This window comes from Arctopsyche grandis, chromosome 9 (assembly GCF_051622035.1).
Source record: "Arctopsyche grandis isolate Sample6627 chromosome 9, ASM5162203v2, whole genome shotgun sequence".
Lineage (NCBI taxonomy): Eukaryota > Metazoa > Arthropoda > Insecta > Trichoptera > Hydropsychidae > Arctopsyche > Arctopsyche grandis.
The window spans coordinates 24,883,361-24,903,434 of record NC_135363.1 but is presented as its reverse complement, the minus strand read 5'-3'; the positions used below and the strand labels follow the sequence as shown (position 1 = coordinate 24,903,434).

At 32.8% G+C, this 20,074-nt stretch overlaps 1 protein-coding gene across 1 annotated transcript in view; it reads left to right on the top strand.

Annotated features, from left to right (window-relative positions):
- The first annotated feature begins 257 nt into the window (after window positions 1-257).
- The window catches only part of mmd (disintegrin and metalloproteinase domain-containing protein mind-meld), a 214,365-nt gene continuing 194,548 nt past the window's right edge, over window positions 258-20,074 (top strand). Inside the window, exons 1-3 of the mRNA XM_077438806.1 lie at window positions 258-265; window positions 331-338; window positions 398-448. Of these exons, the coding sequence (XP_077294932.1) occupies window positions 258-265; window positions 331-338; window positions 398-448 (67 nt within the window). The remainder of the gene's footprint in view (window positions 266-330; window positions 339-397; window positions 449-20,074) is intronic.

The window sequence follows — 20,074 nt, the reverse complement described above, 5'->3', positions numbered from 1 at the left end:
ATTCTTTTTTCATAAAAGAGAAAAAAGGGCCGATCCCGTGTCTTACATCTTGTTCTACTTATGCGTGGGGATGTCCTTTCATAATTTCGATTCAAAGCACACACAACCTTTTATAGATTACTTTTATGTATAGAGAGGAAGTGGGGGGGGGGTTCATGGGAGGGACCAGGGCGGATGAAAGAGGCTTTGCGATGTCCAATAATAATAATATAGCCCCTTGATCGATTAGTTGGAAGGTGGACACGCTCATTGACATGATGGATCGGTTTTAGGCTTATTTCATTTTTTTATGGTTTATTTTATTATACGCTGACTTATTGATGATAAAAGTATTGCTCGTATGATATTTGATTATTTCATTGGAAATTTCTATTAAATTTTATTTCTCGTATTTCAGAAGCCGACTACACCCTCGACGACTCTTTTTGGAATGAAGAGAGTCCAGTCGGTGAGTAAACAGTTTATAATTAATTTAAAATTTGGAAAATATACATAATGTATTGTATTTTGCAAATTTTATCACAAATAAACACTGACTTATATGCTATATTTAGAAAATATCAATCAATATTGTAGTAGGTTTGATGTATCACGTATTTGACCAGCCACGTTAACGTTACACGTGCTGTTATTATATGTATGTATGTACGTGCACAATGCATCGGATGCTGAGCTGCCATTACGATGAAAGCACGTATTATGTCTCGATATAATTTAGTTACCGAGGAATTTCCATTTAATGAGCATTTAATGTTGCATCTATTTATGTATAAATGTATATAAAGATATACATATGTACGTGTATACTCACGTACAGATCGAGTTGATAAGTTTTCAATTCATCTCGAATAAAACTCGCAACATCGCATCGGAGCTCCGATATTAAGTATCGTTATAAAAGAGTCATGACATTTTTATTTCGCTTTGTACAAGTGTATGTACATACATATGTACATATGTATGTCGTTTCGATTCGATTATACGTAATGAAGAGCACTCGTTTACGCATCACGTAACACAATAGAAGTTTCAGGTTCGAACAAAACACGAGTGAAAATACGCTATATCAATAAGAATCGTCACTTTTTTTTTATTTCATTTTATTTTTTGTTCCATCGTTGTCGTCGTCGTCCTTTGCAAATAAAAGGAAATCACTTCTCCCTTCGTGGAAGGGCCTTCTACACTTCCCTTTCCCCGTGACAGAAGATATTTCGCGACGAAAAGTATTAAATTACAGGGACCGTGAGTGGGACAGGGGCGGCGCCCGTTCTGAGGAAAGCAAACTTTTGATGCGAAATTTAATGTAAACTGTATATCAGCGGGCAACCTTATATTTTTTAAACCTCGACAACTTTGGGCACTTCGTCACTTTTCGGAAAGCTTGTTTCGTTGTTCGCGAAAACCCACACCACTGGGGTCGTGTTGGGGCTGGAAAGTTTTCCGTGTCGCGCGGCGTACTTTGATGGGAAAAAGAGTGGTGAAAAGGAAGAGACTTCCGCTTCTTAAATATATGATATTTCAAACTAAAGTCTCGCCAAGCTTTAGTGGAAATAAAACAGAAAAAAATCGCTAACTTCAAGATAGAAATTTAATTTGAAATTTGTTCGTGCTTGCTTTTGGACTTTATGTATGTAGCGTTTTCTTGTATGGTCTGTGTTTGTCGCTTTAAAATTGCTTAGTCGGAAATAATATCATGAAATATTATTTTCATTTATCAAATTGGGTCGTAGCAACTTAACAGGTAACCCCAATTCGCCCCTTTGACCTGCAAATTATAATACATTTACATATTTTACATATGTATGTATACTAAGTATGAAAACACAGAAGCCAAAAATAATAAAAAAACTACGTACATAGATAAAGTAAAAAAGGAAATTTAGAAAAAAAATACAAGATATACTGTCGGCTAAGTGGTAGAAAGTTTTAAGTCCAAAATAGGCTGTTTTAACCTAATAATGCAACTCGATAGTATGTAAATATGTACATAGTTACATACTATGTTCTCGCTTTTTACTGGAAAAATACTTGTTAATACTTAAATCGAATACATAAGTGATTAACACTTTTCATATAGTATGTAGTTAGTTTAATGAATAATATTCTAATTTATGTCACAAAATAAAGAGCTTCCAACTTCTTGATTTTCGAAAAAGTCGATTTTATCAGAACAAGGATTTTTGAATTAAAGCTTTCTGTTACTAAACCGACGAAATATTTTATCTTATAAAAACATATAAATATATGTACATTTGTTATATACTTACAACTTGAACAGTTTTAAAATATTGAAAAATATTACCTTGGGTTTAAATAATGTTTGCATTTGTACATTTTTCACCAAGTATGTAAATGTGAGGTATTCGTTTTGGATTGTATTGTTAATTTTCAAACAATCGTTTGATTGTGATAATATTCAGATTACAATAAACCATAAGATATTATATTATATTCATGTCTAAAAATGGTAGTTGTTTTTTATTTGTTATGTTTAAATATATTTATGTATGTACAATGGTATTAATGGTAGAATCTATTACTAGAAGATTTAAAAAAAAAATCATTTACAATATTATTTTATGTCACACCGTGACACCGTAGCTATGACGTGCTGAAAATTTTATATATTATGTATCTCTCACTCAATGTAATAATATAAAGGAAAAATAACTACAGAAACGATGACTGTTCAAAAGCACATTAAGACAGGCATGAGGATATTTGTCTTAAGAACAATGTTTGACTAATGATCGCTAGATAAAATTATTTCAGTACTTTGGAACACATGTTTGCGAGGCCCAATATTCCCATGTGAGTGTCTTTACTGTTTAAGAAAAACCACGTAATCTTATAATATAACGATTATCACATTTATGGGGTTAAGTTTAAATGTAATATCGAATAGGGATTGGTTTTTTTCCGATTGGAAAACATCGCTCCTGGAGATGCACATTGTTGAAAAGCTTTCCAGGCTACATTTCAGCAATGTTCTTCATAAACAAACCAATCTGACGACGTTCTTTCAGCGCAGCCTAGCTCTTTCCCCTTTCTCCTTAACGTCTATCCTTTTTGCCCAGACGTTTCAGAATGAGGTTCTCATCTTGAATCGTGACAGCTCAATAAGAACACCACTATTAACCTGGAGCTTTTCTATTCCGAGAAATACGTCTTGAAACTTCGTTTTGTGCACTTTTTTCCTCAAGAGGAAACGTAATTTTGTCTCTTTTTTGGTCGTTTATTTTTTTGATGTGAGGTTAATTGAAAATCAACAACACAAAACGCTTTACAGTAATACTTCAATGTAGAGCATTTTCTTGAAACGTTTGATATATTTTAGTGCAAAGATTTATTTATTACAGTTATTTTTATATGAACTTAGGCTTACTTTTAATTTTATGTATTATATGAGAGTATATTAATAGTTTGTGTATGAATATAATCAATGAAAAATTCCAAGAATAATTTCATAGTGAATCATGAGCTATATATAACCTGTATCTCACTTCTGTTTCCGATTGGATTTTTTACGACAGTTTAAATTTCAGCCAAAGCATCTTCATCGTTTCAGCATCAGCAGTCTGGCTAAAAGTGAACGCTTAATTTTTACGAATATTCCACCTCATATTTTTCCGTATAATCTGTCTCGTCGGTGATTTATTTCCCACCGATCCGATCCCGTCTCTCTCCAATCTACCCTACTTTCATCCCTTTCCGTATCCGCGTGCCTTTCATCGCAAAGGAGTGATTACAGCACGCTGCTTTGAATGTTTATTTGTGCTTCGTATATTGCTGTTTACCTTGTTGATTGCTCATCGAATCGATTCGCATTTTTCGCCCGCGGATACAGAAGCCCCAGTAGCATAAATATTTATTTCGGCATTACTCTTCGGATTAAGCGATTTTTTCGATTGTCCTCGATGACGAGTGGAAATACATATAGATGAATTATATAGATCTCTGTCCTAATACAAATATACATAGTATTATTTTTCTCTGCTTACAATATTTTATGAGCCTCTATGTTATTGGTCGGTGAAAATTTTTGGTCAGTTATTACAATAAATCGCTAATAAATCAATTATATGGTCAGTACATCCGGTTTAATACATACATATTATAGAAATACAGTCAGCTATTATAATTCAATAAATATATTTATTGATTGGGTAGTAATTATTTATCGATAGTGATTACTTTAATTAAATGGTAAGTTTTGCATTACAATTGGTTCATAATTTTGACATTGAAAGTTCTATTGTCTTATTTCATTTAATATTGAAAATTTTAGGCTGAAACCATGTGAATGATTTTCAAATTATAAATAACAGACATTCTGATGAATAACTGAATAAAATTTTATTTTCCAATTTTATGCACGAAGTAATTTAATAGTATATACTAATCGCTACGAATTTATGATAGATTGTTTTACATTTTAGTTTTATATAATATGAGACGATTCCTCGAAAAATATAATACACATATATGTACATATTTATATTTCTCTTTAAATCTTTTGTAATATTATATGTACCTACATATTTATAATATACTAAAACTCTACTTTATATACCAAATTCTGCTTTGTTAAGTTTAATGTTATAATACACAATAAAACGGATGCTGAATCATTATTATCGTAAGGAACAATATCATTTAAAATATTGATATTGTACATAATCGTATATCAGAGCTTTGTCTCTGGTGAAATTGAAACATTAATATACAATATTAATAATCTCGCGTAAAAAAGGCCGATTTCCGAGAAATTTTATACAAAAAAACACGCCGAAATCACGAGTTAGAATCTTGTTTGCGTGTCGGGTTAATATATTCACTGGCTAGTTAAAAGTTTTTTGGCGCTTATAAAAACTTCTCGTCGGGAAATTTGAATTTACATGTATTAGCGAAGGAATTCTGGGAAAAATTATTCTATTTATCTTACACTCGAAAAGGGATAAAGTTGAATTTTCAATTAAATTCGGCTTAACTCGCTCGAGTGTGCCACGTGCGTTCGTTCTCGTGCCAATTAAATTTCTAAATTGTTAAGCGCAATTTATAAATTTTCCGCGAACCGATGAAAATTTGCGAAGGATTGGTATGGTCGAAAACGTTCAAAGTTGATTGCGATACATTTTGCGAACGGTACTCGATGTTGTCGAGTGGGTATGAAATTATTATTTTCGCAATGGAGTATAGCCCTAACTTTAAGAGCCTGCTTTGGATCCTATAAATGAAAGCTACGTTCCTTTGAAATTGTTTGCACTTTCGAAATATAACCCTAACGCACTCAGATATTATATGTATTATAAATATATTTATGTATATGCATATATAAAAAAGTTTAGTAATTGAGGACCAGGTGATATTTTGGCCTTTGTGTTGGACTACGATCTGCATCCATATTTATTGCATTAGAGTGGACTTAAAAGTGCTCGTTACAACGATTAACGTTCTCCAATTTTAAAACGAACGTAAATCTAGACTGGTGGAAGCTCGCTCGGGACATTCTTGTTTTTCCTGACTTTCTTTGCCACTTTTGTACTTTTTTTCGGCTTAGAGCCATCTTCGAAGATAAACTACAATGTTCAGACTAACCGAAGACTCTAAATTGTTTTTAAAGTTGACAAAAATTTTAACTTAAACGGATTGTATATTATTTTCCGGTTGAACAACCACACATGTATTACTATATTCTTTATTTTATACAACAAAAATTAAGTCGAGTTTTTGCATGATCACAAACCTTAGTTTATGATAAAATAAATAGATATAAATTAAAGAAAGAAAAGCTATTTAATATATATGTACATATATACAAGAAATAAAAGAGTTTTGTTATAAAAAGTGGGTCAATTTTTGAATATTTTTGAAAATCGGCCAAAGACGCTAATTATTAGATCTTCCAGGTATAATTTTAATTTAAAATAAAATAAAAATCATTTTATACAATTTGATAATTTCCAAATGAATACAACCGTCATCAACTCTAGAATGGGTTCATATTTATTCGTCGCCGAAATGACGACCAATCAACAATGCATCGCTACAATTTGGAAAATTAATTTTGCTTCAGCTTAATAATATGCACACACATATACGTCGAGCTTTTCCGCAAAAAGCTTGCAATCAGTGAGCTTTCATTGATTTGAACTTTTGGAACGGAAGCGATAAAATAACGGGCTTACAAGCGAAAACGATGCACACACGCACTCGTTCATCATGACATGTCGATATTTGCACACACTATAAATAAATACAAAGCCATTTTGAATACGACGCACTTTTATTTTATAAGCAATCAATATAATATGTTTCTCGTCTGTCGACCCGACAGGTTGAAACCATAGCAAAGCCATATACTTATATGTATATAACGTGCATGTATTTATTTGATTATTGTTATACTTTTTCTGTTTTATTTTATTTTTTGCTATTATATGTGGGGGTGTATAACTTAGAATAGAATTTATGCGTTAACGTGTAGTCGATTTTTATCGACGTCCGTCCGGAAAAGTGTACATCCGGTTCGTGCGAATGTCGTCGTCGCTTTTCCGCTCCGCAGGCGATTCCTTTTATTTTTGTTTTATCATTTTTTTCTTTCTCCTCGGTCAACATTTTTCGAATATTTACTATACGACGGGGGAAAACTTATCGTCGTGTACGGATGACCAACAAAGAAAATGTATTATTTTTATCATTATTATTCGTTATGCGCGTTCTCGCGTTTTGTGAAATAACGGAAAAGCTTCCGTATATAATTCGCGTTTCTCTCCCAAAACGAACTGGTTAGCAAAAATGGGTTGGTTTTTTTTTTTTTGCTTTTGTGTTTTGTTTTCACTGCAGTGGCGGAGAATAATCAGTGCACGTTTGGTATTTTTTATAGTCAAATTTTCAGGTTTTCATTTTAACCAGACGAATGTACATATGCACGTTTCTGTGTTTGTCCTAGAGTGAAAAAAAATCGATGTTCCGTGTGGTTAAATTACGTGTCGCTCTGCATGACGATTTTAATTAGTTTGTCGTTATTGTTCGCTCTCCTTTAATATTGCATTCGTTCGAATCGATCAATAAATGCACATGCGATGTTATTATGCATGCTAGAAATTGGTGATTGCTTATACATTCAATTAAAAAATTTCTAACACTATAATTATATTATATCTAATATATATGATTATATAAAATTCGAATTCATATTATTTATAAAATAATATATATATATATATATATATATATATATATATATATATATATATATATATATATATATATATATATATATATATATATATATATATATATAAATATGTCGGTTCTATAAGTTCAGATTTCATGATCACAATGGTGTTTGGCGAATAAGTGACAGCTCCAAAGGGGCAATTTTTTATTAATTAAATCAAATCATTATTTACAGGCATTCACCATCCAGTCTGGATGAAGGCCTTTGGAAAACGCTTCCATTCGTTTTGCTCAACTCGCATCCATCTCACCCCACACATCTTCCTAAATTAATACACTCATTAATACACAATAATTCATTCTTCTAGCCACATGACCCGTCCATTTCAATATTTTTACTCTCTCAATCTTACCAACTAACCTTGTCATTTTACTCACCCATACATTCCATTTCCTATCTCTCCTCGTTATTCCGAGAATACTGCGTATCATATGTCTTTAAATGCATTGGACATTGCATAAAATTCTGGCAGTCAATGTTCCAATTTCATATCCATCATACGTCATCATTGGCAAAAAATATTATTATTACTATTAAATTAAAAAACTATTATTTGTACCAAATATTCACGTAAATAATTACTGACTACTTCTACTATTTTATAATAAAAATGAAATTCTATACGGCATGCAATACTATTGAACATTAATTATCCACGTTAATTTGTAATACTACTTCCCTACTTTCCCTGTTCAGCTGTATTAGTCTGTTAAGTAATACTTAACGTATTTATTTCATAACTAGTTTCATACACTTCCTTGTTTCCTGAAATATAAATTTTCCTGATTATATAAATGAAATTAAATATTTCCTGATTATATAAATGTATGATAAATCTTTGGTTATTTTACTATGCATATTTATAAAATAGTAAAATATGTGTATGTAATATACATATAGGTAGATAAATTTTAATTGCATTTTCCCAAATATTCAAATAGTTTTACAGGAAAATTTTGGCTTTAAAGTAGAGTTACCTAGAATAAATATTTTAGAAGCAGTTATTTTAAGAGAAGTTAGATCCATATATAATTAAAGTTCTATATATTTTTATTCGTGTACATTAGCTCAATGCGAGTATATAAATGTACATACATACATACATCCGTACATCTGTAGTGCAAAAGTGTATAAAAGGCATACATTTTACATACGTATGTACGTATATTCTCGTAGCAACATCAGATTCGTTCTCGATTATTGCAAGTAAGCTCAGACAAAGCTTTCAACTATACAAGTGAAACCGTCACGAGCGTCTTTTGTAACGTTTCCGGCACACACAGTAACAGAATATCTTTAGATTTTCATGCACACAAACACATTTGGTCTAGATTTTGGTCCGTTCTTCTTCTTCAGTTCGCTCTTTTGTTACGACGTATAATAATATGAGGGAGAGAATGGGAGCGTTTCATTTCTTAGATCTAAATGAATATGTATATGTATGTATACGGAAAAGGCCGTAATATACGTCCACAAATATATTTATTTGTTTATTTATTTGTGTGTATGCATGTATGTGTGGGATTTCCCTTCAGGGTTTGAGACGTGCGTGTGCGTTTGTTTACTCCTCCCCGACTTGGATGTATTTTTCTCAGGATTTCTCGTCTTCTTTTTAATGAAACTGCTCTTTTATACGAACGCGTCGAATTAAATTGTATCGTTGAAATATTCCCGACACGGAACGGCCATCGCGCTTTGAATACGTAATTTGTCGTCGCTTCTCCGCGAGGCGGAAAATTTTCATCCGATAACAATTTGCAAAAATATATAGAAATATGTACAAATACCTAAGTAAATAAACCGAACTAGAATAGCGTCGGAGAATTACATAGATGTTTTCCCTTTCATTGTATTCCACTGTTGTATGCGCTTGTAACTTTGTGGAAGAATATAGCGGTATGAATTAGTATGAAACTTTGAAACATGAAAGTTATTTGGAATTTTCCTAACGTAAACGAGATATATACATTGTTTTCGGTTTTGGAATGTAAATAACGTACACTCGATTTAACAAAATTACTGTCTGTCAGTAAAGTCTCTTGGAAAGACTACTATTTCAGTGGTTGTCTATCTGTCTATTGAATAGCTTGAGACAGGGATTTCTATCATCACCGTCTTATAAATATACAATTCTTCTTCCCCTTGTGTCTTATTTTTATTATTATTTTGAAATACTTACATATATCAAGGTGAATACTAATTTTACATAGGAATATATTAATTACTTAGATTAGGGTTATCAATTATTAATAGTTTTCGATAATTGGAATATCGAATGAAAATTGATGAAATATTCGAATAATCGTATTGTTTTTCTACTTTCACCTGTATTGATTTATTTAATCAGTTAAAGCAAAAAATGAAACAAACCGTCAGTAAAATATTATTTAATAAAAATAATTATTGGTTAATCATTTATTACTTTTTAATTTTTACAAATTATGCATAGTACAATTTTCGAAAAACATTTAGTTTTTTGCCGAATTTCCAAGAACATCAAAAGATTTTTTTTACGGTAGATATACCTAAAATGTACGAGTGACTTGTGAAAATTTTAAAGAATGCTTTCTAGGTATTCTATATATGACTGTTTGTCAGTCGAATATTATTTATTTGTAGATAAGACAAAATTTTCGAATCAAAATAAAGGTGCATGGAAAAGCACCATGGATTATTGGAACGGCATTATCAGCACGGTGGATTTGGTTATAATAAAATTAAAAATGACTATTCGAATATTCGATTGAGAACCCTAGTCAGGATTCTGCATAAAGTTCAATACGCTCAAAAAAGTATTGAACACCATATGCTCGGCATAACTAGGAGAGATAAAAAATGGAATGCAGGGATGAGTATTATGAAAAGAGTACTTGATATATGTATGTAATGGAGAGAGTAATAAGACTGAAATGGCAATGGGTGACTCACGCAGATAGAAGAATTGACGATGGATGGAGGAAAAAAGTGCTGGAATGGTACTCAAGAGAATGCAAAAGAGTACAAAGAAGACCACAGCGAAGATGGCTGGATGAAATTGGAAAACTTAGTAGGATGAGATGGATGAAAGTTGCCAAAAACGGATCCGAATGCAAGCCTATTGGAGAGACCTTCATCTAGCAGTGGGTGGCGAATGATTGTAAATGTTGATGATGCATAGTTTGATATATATCATTTGATTATTAGATTTTAGTACATAAAAAGCATTCTGTATTCATACAAAGCGATAGGTTTTCCGTATTTTTGATTTTTTGTGAAGATCCAGCTCCGGAAAGGGTCAAAGCGATCGGTCAGAAGGCCGGTCCCGTCTAGACGTTATAACTCGAACTAAATTCAATTAGTCCCCAGAGGGTGAAGGTAGAGGAAGAGGATAGAAGGGAGGATAGAGGCCTAGGTTCGCAAGAAAGTTGGGTTGTTAAGAGCGGGCCCGCATAAATCCCAAATCCGTCCCCTCTAGTGGCCGTTTATTACCTGATCTCGTCGGATTACCGTCAGAGGACTACGAGCACCCCCTAATCCGACCCTGAACCAGACCGCTGATGTAGTGCTCGTGTAATAATGCAAAATTGCATTATTACGTGCACCCGAACAATACCCGATCGTATATATCGACACGACTGCAGTCAACACAATTTCAATCCATATATTCATACCTAAATATAGGTACATACATAGCATGTAATGTACAGGTTTTAGATGAAATTGAATAGGACGATTCACAGTTCACGTTATATATAGACTAGAATGTTATTATAGGTTACATCGAAATGAAATCAATTCACGTTTTTTTAAATAGTTAAAGTGGGTTTTATGATTCCATAAAATAAAAAGTACACATCGTTAAACTTCTAGTAATACTTTTACTTGTACATTATAAATTTTTGTCTAGATGTACATATAATATACATATACATTGGATGTCTCAATATTGATCTCAGATACATGTACAGAGCATATTTTAATATTAATTCGTCGAACTCTTACTATCGCTCTTAAAATATTGTACGAGCAATACAAACTTGCTTTTGATGTACGTATGTATGTAGGGGAGACCGGGGTCAAAAGTAATAATTTCAACATTTGAGGACATTGGGAGAAAACTAAAAACTCTAGAATAAAACTGATTAGGCACGCAGGTAGCTTAGATCTTTGTTTATAATATACATCAGTATCAGTTTGATTATGTATAACCACTTCAGGATATTAAAAGGTTTTCGAGGGCATATCGAGCGTTACTTTTGACCCCCGACACGGGTCAAAAGTAACACCTAGTGGGGTAAGTAACAGTACGATATGATTGCTAATTTGGTTTCAAATAATAAAAAGTAGGTAGTAGGTAGTAAATTTTTTTATTAATACAATATAATATAAAATACAATAAAAATATACAATCTATGTATGTATCTATGTATGTATATACATAAAAATGAATGTCTGTCTGTCTCGAATAGGCTCCTTAACCACTGAACCGATTACGATGGAACTTTCTGAATATGTTTTATGCATGTCCAGTAAGATAACTGTGAAAAAAAAATGCCCAAAAACGGGAACGGAAACGGGAAAAACGGGAATGAGTGTCATTGCAACGCTATAATTTCAAATGTTTTCGCGTCGCGACCAACGTGTTCACTGCCTGCGTTTTTCCGACAAATGGGAAGGGGAACGAGAACAGGAACGATAATGGGAATGGGAACGACAACGGGAATGGGAATTGCATGCGTTATTGTGGCATTGCAACGCATGCCGGGTTCAGCTAGTATAATATAAAATACATACTAATCAGACATACAATTATGGCATACATAAGAAGCATTCCCTTTGGTGCATTTTTCGTGGGCCTCATCCTTACAATCAAGACATCGAATCCAATTCTCTCCGGATCGGCTCTTACTGTACAATTCTACACAGACCAAGTAGAAGCAATCGTCCTCATCATCAGATGATTCTTTTATAGACTTTTTTCCTTAAGCTATCCGCCCTTTTCTTTGGATTCATTTTCTTACTCTTACTCACAGCTGTCTTCATTTGATTCGTGGATTTTTCTTCTTCAATTGCCAATTTTTTGCAATTAAAATAAAATAAGAAATGCAGAAAATTTTTATGGCATTAAACCGATTTTAGATTTTTTGCAGATCCTTTTTAATTGCCGGTATTCATAGCATGTTAACAATACATTTTGCATATGTATGTCTATTATAATGGCTACTGATCCAGTGAACATTCTCTATTTTTAGCACTATTTTTCTTGTTTGTATTTGTAATTTAATATTAGGCATTAATTAAGGCATTAAAGGGATAAATCCCGAATAACCTATCGAAATTCTTAATAAGTTCATAATACATTTTACACACACTAAGCGAATTTATTTGGGGAATGACAGGTTTAATTGGTCTTGAATCTCGTCGTCGTATTTTATTATTACTACACATAATCCTTGTTGTTCTTGGAATTATTTATAATCCACTGATTCTCAGTGACTTCGCTTTTTATGATCCTAAAAATTATTTTAGAGTACGTAACATGTTCTGTTTTTGTCTATTATTGCGAAATCAAGTTTTTTTTTCAATACTCCGATATGCACAGCCATTGGGCTATTTAACCATATACATATGTATGTACAATGTAGCTGATCGAACGGACATCGACATATTTATGTAGTGTGACTTTGGGTCAGTATAGTAGATCTATCCAAATTGTTTTCCCTTATTATTATGTTTTTACTATTATTTCATTTCTATGTTTTTTGTCATATATGTCCATGGCATATTATCGTTTTCGTTTCTTGTATCTACATATGTTTTCTTTTATTATCATTATTTATATTATATGATGTACTGAAATGGGTTTTTACCTATATAAAATAAAAATAAATATGATTCTTAACAAAACGCTCTTTAAAGTCGAAGATCTAAAGCAAATAAAAGTTTCGTATTTTTTATTTAAACCATAAAAGTCCAATAGACATCTTGTTTTAATCACCGAGAGTGTTTACAAGTTTATTAGTATGGTTGTTAGAGATTCTTTTATAGAATGACCTGGTTAATTTGCTAGTAATCTATACATACATACATAAGATTGATGGGGTGCTATTTTGGGACTGTAGTATTTCCAGGTTAGTATAAATAGACGTGTTATAAATGCTTATTACTAGGACGACATTCATGAGTGTGTATGTATCGTATTTAGCGATACCTTCCCACGACAATGGCGCGAGATTACATTCGAGGCGCCAATATCGTGCGCATGCACAATACCCGTTCAGACAAAACAAAACAACCAACAAACCGTGGTTGTGTGTGGCAGCGCACTCGAAAAAAGCAGCAGAACGAGAAACAATAACAACAACAACATTTCGGGAGACGAGCGGCGTCTCGAGTTACGACGCCTCTTCAAATGTATCCACATAAAGCGAGGTTCATTGTTCGTCGGCGTCTCGACGCCATTGTGTCAACGGAGAGGGCTCACTCTCGATCGGTAATGTTTCTTAATGAGTTTCCTTCGGTTGTGACTCACACTCTTTCATCCCCTAGGTAGGGTCGAGGACTCCGCCCCTGTGTTGTGGTTTTTTTTTTCGTTGCCTTTCTGGTGTGAATTCAGCGCCCGTCGTTCAGCCGACGGATAATCATTTATCGCTTTTTGGCCGGGGCGTATCTTCGGCTGTTTACATCCCTGGGAAAAAAGTCCTTTATAAAATTATACGCCGGGCCTCCTTTGAATTTTTTATGACGCGATTACAAGTGGCAAGACGAGCGACGGGGACGGACTTCAATTTTTATTACTACGACTCGGTTGTATAATGGTCGTTTCGAATGGAAGCAATAATCTGTGGACGAATTTCCAAGCTATTGTGTTCTGTTTGAATTTGTTTTAAGCTTAATATTTCTTATGGAATTGAAAATACAAAAGTTGCTGTGTTTCGAACCATCGTTTATTTATCCTTTTTTTCCATTTTCTTTTGCACTTACTTGTTTAGTAAATATGATCGGAATTGACAATTGTTTCGTTTATTACGATTATTCAAGTGACTTTATATAAATTTCATACATTTTCTAACTCAATTTTGAGTCAATACTACGGACTGACAGTGAATACTTAAGTCAATGAGCTTATTCATTATCTTTTCTTATGATAATTTAATTGTTAATAGCACCGTAAATAGGTGGTGTATTTTATTGTCAAAAATGGCTTGTATTTCAAATACCGCACCGTTATTTGAACCAGACCGAAAAATTTATTAAAGGATTAGTCAGTATCGATATTCCAAAATTTAAAAACCTACGTCCACTTTCCATAATATTTTCGCAATTATTTCTCAATACACTAAAGACTTTTGCTTAGAAGTGTCTGAAAATAATTATAAATTTAAAATAATTATAATTCATTACTTTGGTATCACATGTAAAAATCTTTACAATCCTTACATTCTCCTCTTGATTTAAGTAAATAGAGTTTTGTAATTGACTAACCATTAAATTGATTAGATTATTTGTATCAATCGCAGGGTCATTCTTTAGTATAAAAACTTTATGAATAAGCTATGTATATGTATCTGATATTATATAGTTTCAATTCATTGTCGGTCGCAGATATATATTCCGCGATCGTTTTTTCAGTAGTATATTTTTATAGTTGTGCTGTTTCTTAGAGCGTATTTCGAAAAAATAGCTGTATTGATAACCCAGATATTTCGTTTTTGCGTTCTCTCGTATATTATACACGGGGGTGGAATTGAAGAGGAGGTGGGGACTGTTTCCTTTTTCCTTTACCGCTTACTGCCCTCTTCTTCCCCATTTAACTCACCGTCTAGAAAACCATTAAATGCCAGGTGAGTAAGTGCGGTGCCCATTTCTTTGCTCGAGGAAGTTGTTTCATCAACAATGGAAACTGCAAAAGTTTTCCTTATTTTTTTCTTATTTTTTTTAAACCCCTTCCCTTTTTAATCCCTTTCCCTTGCCTCTATTCTCAGTTTCCAACTCCTTCCGAGGTTTTCCTTTTGGTTCTTGCACTAGTCGCCGTCTTGGAAAACACATCGGTTGAACTAACTTTAGCGAACATCTATCGGTAGAATTTCCTTCTCCGGAAGATTATACGTTCTTAGAGTATTGCATTTGGCGTTTCTTTGACGTGCTCCTACGTTCATTGAATATATTCTTAGTATTATGGTTTCATAGAATTAGTCGTATTCGACATAAGTATCTCACCTATATAGTTATATCCCAGACTTTTTAGTGAAACCTAGTTACCAATAAATACTATCCGTAATACTCTCTTCAATACGAACAAATTATAACCCAGACTGCTTATGTACAATAAGCTTCAAGCACATAGACGGTTGCTTTGATTTGAAAACATTGATAAATTGCCACTCAAATTAATTTTTCGAGTAAATACGTCAAACGAAGGATGAGTGATTTTTCCAATCAGGATAATGGCTGCAAGTGTTAGAATTTTACTGTACAAACAAAAGTTTTATATATGTCGACTCTTTTCTGAACAGGTACATTTTAAATACAACGAAATATATTGATCGTATAATAACAACTAATTTATAATAATAATAACAAAGTTGTAATGAAAAGGTATATTTTTTATATGGTACAATTCGATACGAAAACTGAATGTTCAATATTATGTATTTACATATTTACAATGCAGATTAGCATACAAGTTAAATTTAAAAAGTTGAGAGTTGTGTTACTTACATATGTATATAATTTCACATTCATAAATTGTATTTTATATGAAGTGCAGCTTCAAAGTCAACATTGCATAAAATTGAGAGACAGTGCAATTTAGTTACTGAAATAAAAAAAATGTATATATGAAACCACACAGATGCGTAGTACAAAACACGCGAACAGCAAATAGAAATAATGGTAAGAATCAACGATTGTTACGGAAATTGTACGGAGAGCGCTCTGTTTACGGTTAATTACCCGAAACATTGCGCGCTCCTGTTTACAATCGCGATAAAATATTCCCTTTTCTTTGTGCCCCGGAGAATACAATCCCTGTGGGTGTACGAGAGAGGGGCTTGGGAACAGGAACGTTCCCTTGGTTCGTATCATTCGCTTTTGAGCTTTTGCCCCACTCTGTAGGCACACACACACACACACACACACACACATACACACACTTTCGGAAAATGGTGCTTTTCCGACCGCGAATTATTTAAGGCGATTCTACTAAGCGTACACCTTTGTGCGTATTTTTTTTAATATCTCAGTATAGGATATATGTACACATGTATTATCGTTATATGAGATATTTTTCGTTTGAGAAATTCGTTCAAAATATATTGTATGTTAGTGCAATGAATCTGTGTTTATTTGAAATCTTATATCTTTGAGACGTTGACATATTAAATATGTATCAATAGAATCGTCGAAATTCCAGGAAGGTCTAAAGCATATTCCTATGTTCGTACGTACTAGATATATTGTATGTATTAGATTTTATATTGATAAATATTCTACACGTTGAATATTTTTGTATTTTTTTACAAAAAATAATCACACATAAAACAACGTCTCTTTGTGAGACTAGTAGAAAAATGCCGCCTCACATATAAAAAAATGTTCATATTTAAAATCGGTATAAATCCGAGATTATAGCAACATAGATCATTGGTTAATACATAATGCTTTCAATTGTGTGGTCACGGGCTTTAACCCTGGTGTGTGCTGCTGGCCAGACCCTTGATATGTGGCGATCCAAAGTCGATCGTATTAATCATTGTATGTATTTGTTTTGTATAGTACTTATAATACTTTTGTAAAATGTTTGACCATAGATGTCGTATTTAATGTAAATATATAATTAATAATATTGTGCTTTATATAAAATTAATAATTCTTAATCGGTATAGCACACTCATCGCATTGGAGTAATCTGTTAAGACGAGTGTGCATAATTGATGGAATAAAAAATAAATATATCAATCATGTTATTCATCTTAGAGCATTAATGATTGTTTATAACAACGATGATTAGTTGATCATTTGACTTACATGACTTACAGACAATCCAGATTATTACGTCGAAGTTATACAACAAATGTTTGGAATCTTTATATAAACGTAACTTTTGTTAAATCGAATAATATTCACAAAGCAAATTTTGAATCAACAACTCTTATATTATCAATTCTTAAGATTAAGTTTCTATGCTTAAGCATCTTATTCAATATTTGTGCAAACTTCAGATTTTACTGATACTCATATGTACATACATGTACATATATTCATACTGGCAAGCCATTATATCTGAAAGCTTTTTTTCAATTTCAATTTCATTGAATTGTTTACATTTTGTTTTAAATTTTACTTTAATTTCGTACAAAATATGTTTCTGTATTGTTTTTAAAAATAAACTGTGAATCGTTTTGTTCAGCGAAAAGCCGCATTCCCTACAATTCAATTCTGGAGCTATTTCAAAAACGCTTTGTAGGAGTCACACCATTTTTATTTATCAGGTGAGCCACTCTCTATGGCTTCATTTTATTTTGAATTCACACAGCAAACAGGTACGATTGTGCGAGGTCTGGCAGGACTATGGTTGAGTCGAGACGCGCCGTTTGACCCTTAGCGCGCCCCCGGCGTTTACTGGGGGTTCGCATGGAAAAACTAAAGGCTTTTCTGCGGCTAGGAATGGGCTCCGGCTAAGTGCGTATTATTTATGCGTCGGAAAATTCGCAGACTCCCGACGAACATTAGAAACCCCCGGGTCTAACATTGCGCTTCTGTATTATTCACGCGGTCGGCGTGTGCTCGCACGCGCCCGCCAGTTCCCAAAGAGTATATTTTACACTTGAATTATTCAACGACAAGGTGTGGGGGAAGATAAGGAGGGGGGGGGGGTAGATGGAAAAAATGTTTTGGATCTCGAGTGTGTGTTTGTGCAATTTTTTTCTTTCTTTTCGGAACAATTTTGCGATCACTTGTGGCGAAAACGCGCTTGACTCGTAATCATATTGTATGTTGGATGCTTGTGTTTTTCCGTACAACTTTTTTTTGCACGAAAATGTGCGTATCTTTAAATATTTCGCCTTGATTCAATGTTGGGAATTTTCTTTTTTATTTTGAATATATGTACATCGTATCAGTATAAGTATCGAATATATAATATAAGATGTTCTATAGCTGTGCTGTGCTATTCATTTTACTGGAATTAATTGGTATTAAATTTGGAATAATAACTTGTGAATTCATCAATATTCAATTTAATATAAAATTTAAAAAAAACCATTTACATACACTCATCTGTATGAGGTTATTGTCGCAGAATATAAAAAAGATATTTACTTTAAAAAATAAGAGAATAGTTATTTTTAAATATATACATATGTAGGTAGAGTGGTTAAAATTGGGATTGGTTTAAACAAACTAAATAAAATTGACGATTTACTTTAAATAATTGGGCTATTGTAATTCTTTTTTTTATTATTTTTCTTTGTTTATTTTATTTTCCTCCATTTTTAATTATTTTTATTTGATTTCGGTTTTCTTTGTTTTTTATCATATATGAGATTTGTATTATTGTAAAACTTCATGTATTAACAAACCCCTTGAATCAATCACCTTTGCTGCCTTTCCCAAATATTCTTAAATATATAAATATCATATGTTTTTAAAAATACATGTCTAAATTAATTAAGATGAGTTTTTTTGTTGTTTTTTGTGTATTTGGTCTCTAGACAAATCTCGTTTAATTTAGAATCACCAAATTCAATTTACAATTTCATGGAACACTAACTTAAACACGGAATTATTAAAAAAAATCTATTAAATATATATATTGCAGTATTTTTTCAATATTTTAAGCAACAATAATAATAATTAGCCGTTGTAGTTGTAAACGTGTATATTAATTAGGTGAGCTAGATCTTCATTACATATTTATTATTAAAGATAAAAATTTGTATGTAAGCAGAATGAATGTTAAAAGTGGGAATGGTTACTTATGATGTACATACATACATATATAGGAATAATACAAAATAAAATTCAACGTGCTATTTAAATATCCCTTACAAACTTTGGAATCGAATTTGAAACATATATTATTCTAATAATAAACGTTTGACCATTTTATTATACCGATTTGCACAAATGCGTTCGCTGCGCGTTAGGGCGTATACTCATACACGAAACACCCCATCCCCATAGAACCTTTTAGGTGTCCGAAGGGTGCATTCACTCACTCGGAAACGTAATAAAGGGACCACCATTGCGAAAAGGGGAGGATGGGGGAGGGGATAATTTTAAAGCCGATTAACTGGTAAGCGAACGAAGGAACCGGTCGTGAGGACGATAGGTACGAGTCGCGTCATAATCCTACATGTAAATTATTCGCTTGGCCGTGTCTCGTTTAATCTTCTTACGGCTAGCGGGACATTTTCCCGAGAAAACTCCTGGAAAATTGCAACCGTGGTGTGCGATGCGAATAGTGCGGCCCTCTTAATGAGATTAAAATTGCCGGTCATGAGCCCGCTATTATATCATAATAACGCCGGGCTTAATTGAAAACGTACACAAGTATACGTTCAAATTAGTGTTTTTTGGTGTTAACGATAATTTATTGCAAACTATCAACAACGGGGATTTTTTTCCATGTTAATATTGTCCATTTAGAGGAAAATTGTGGCCTCGTTTAATTTTTTTTTTTATTTTCGGGGTCGCGCACTTTTGTCCTTAATACAATTTCTGCTGTGAGATTCGGGGGTGAGGGAGAGGTTCATTCTTTTAATTTCATTAGTGCTCGGTCGCTTTTAAGCAGAAAACGTGGCCACACAATAGACCGTAAATTTTTAATCACATTACGTAGTTGTCGAG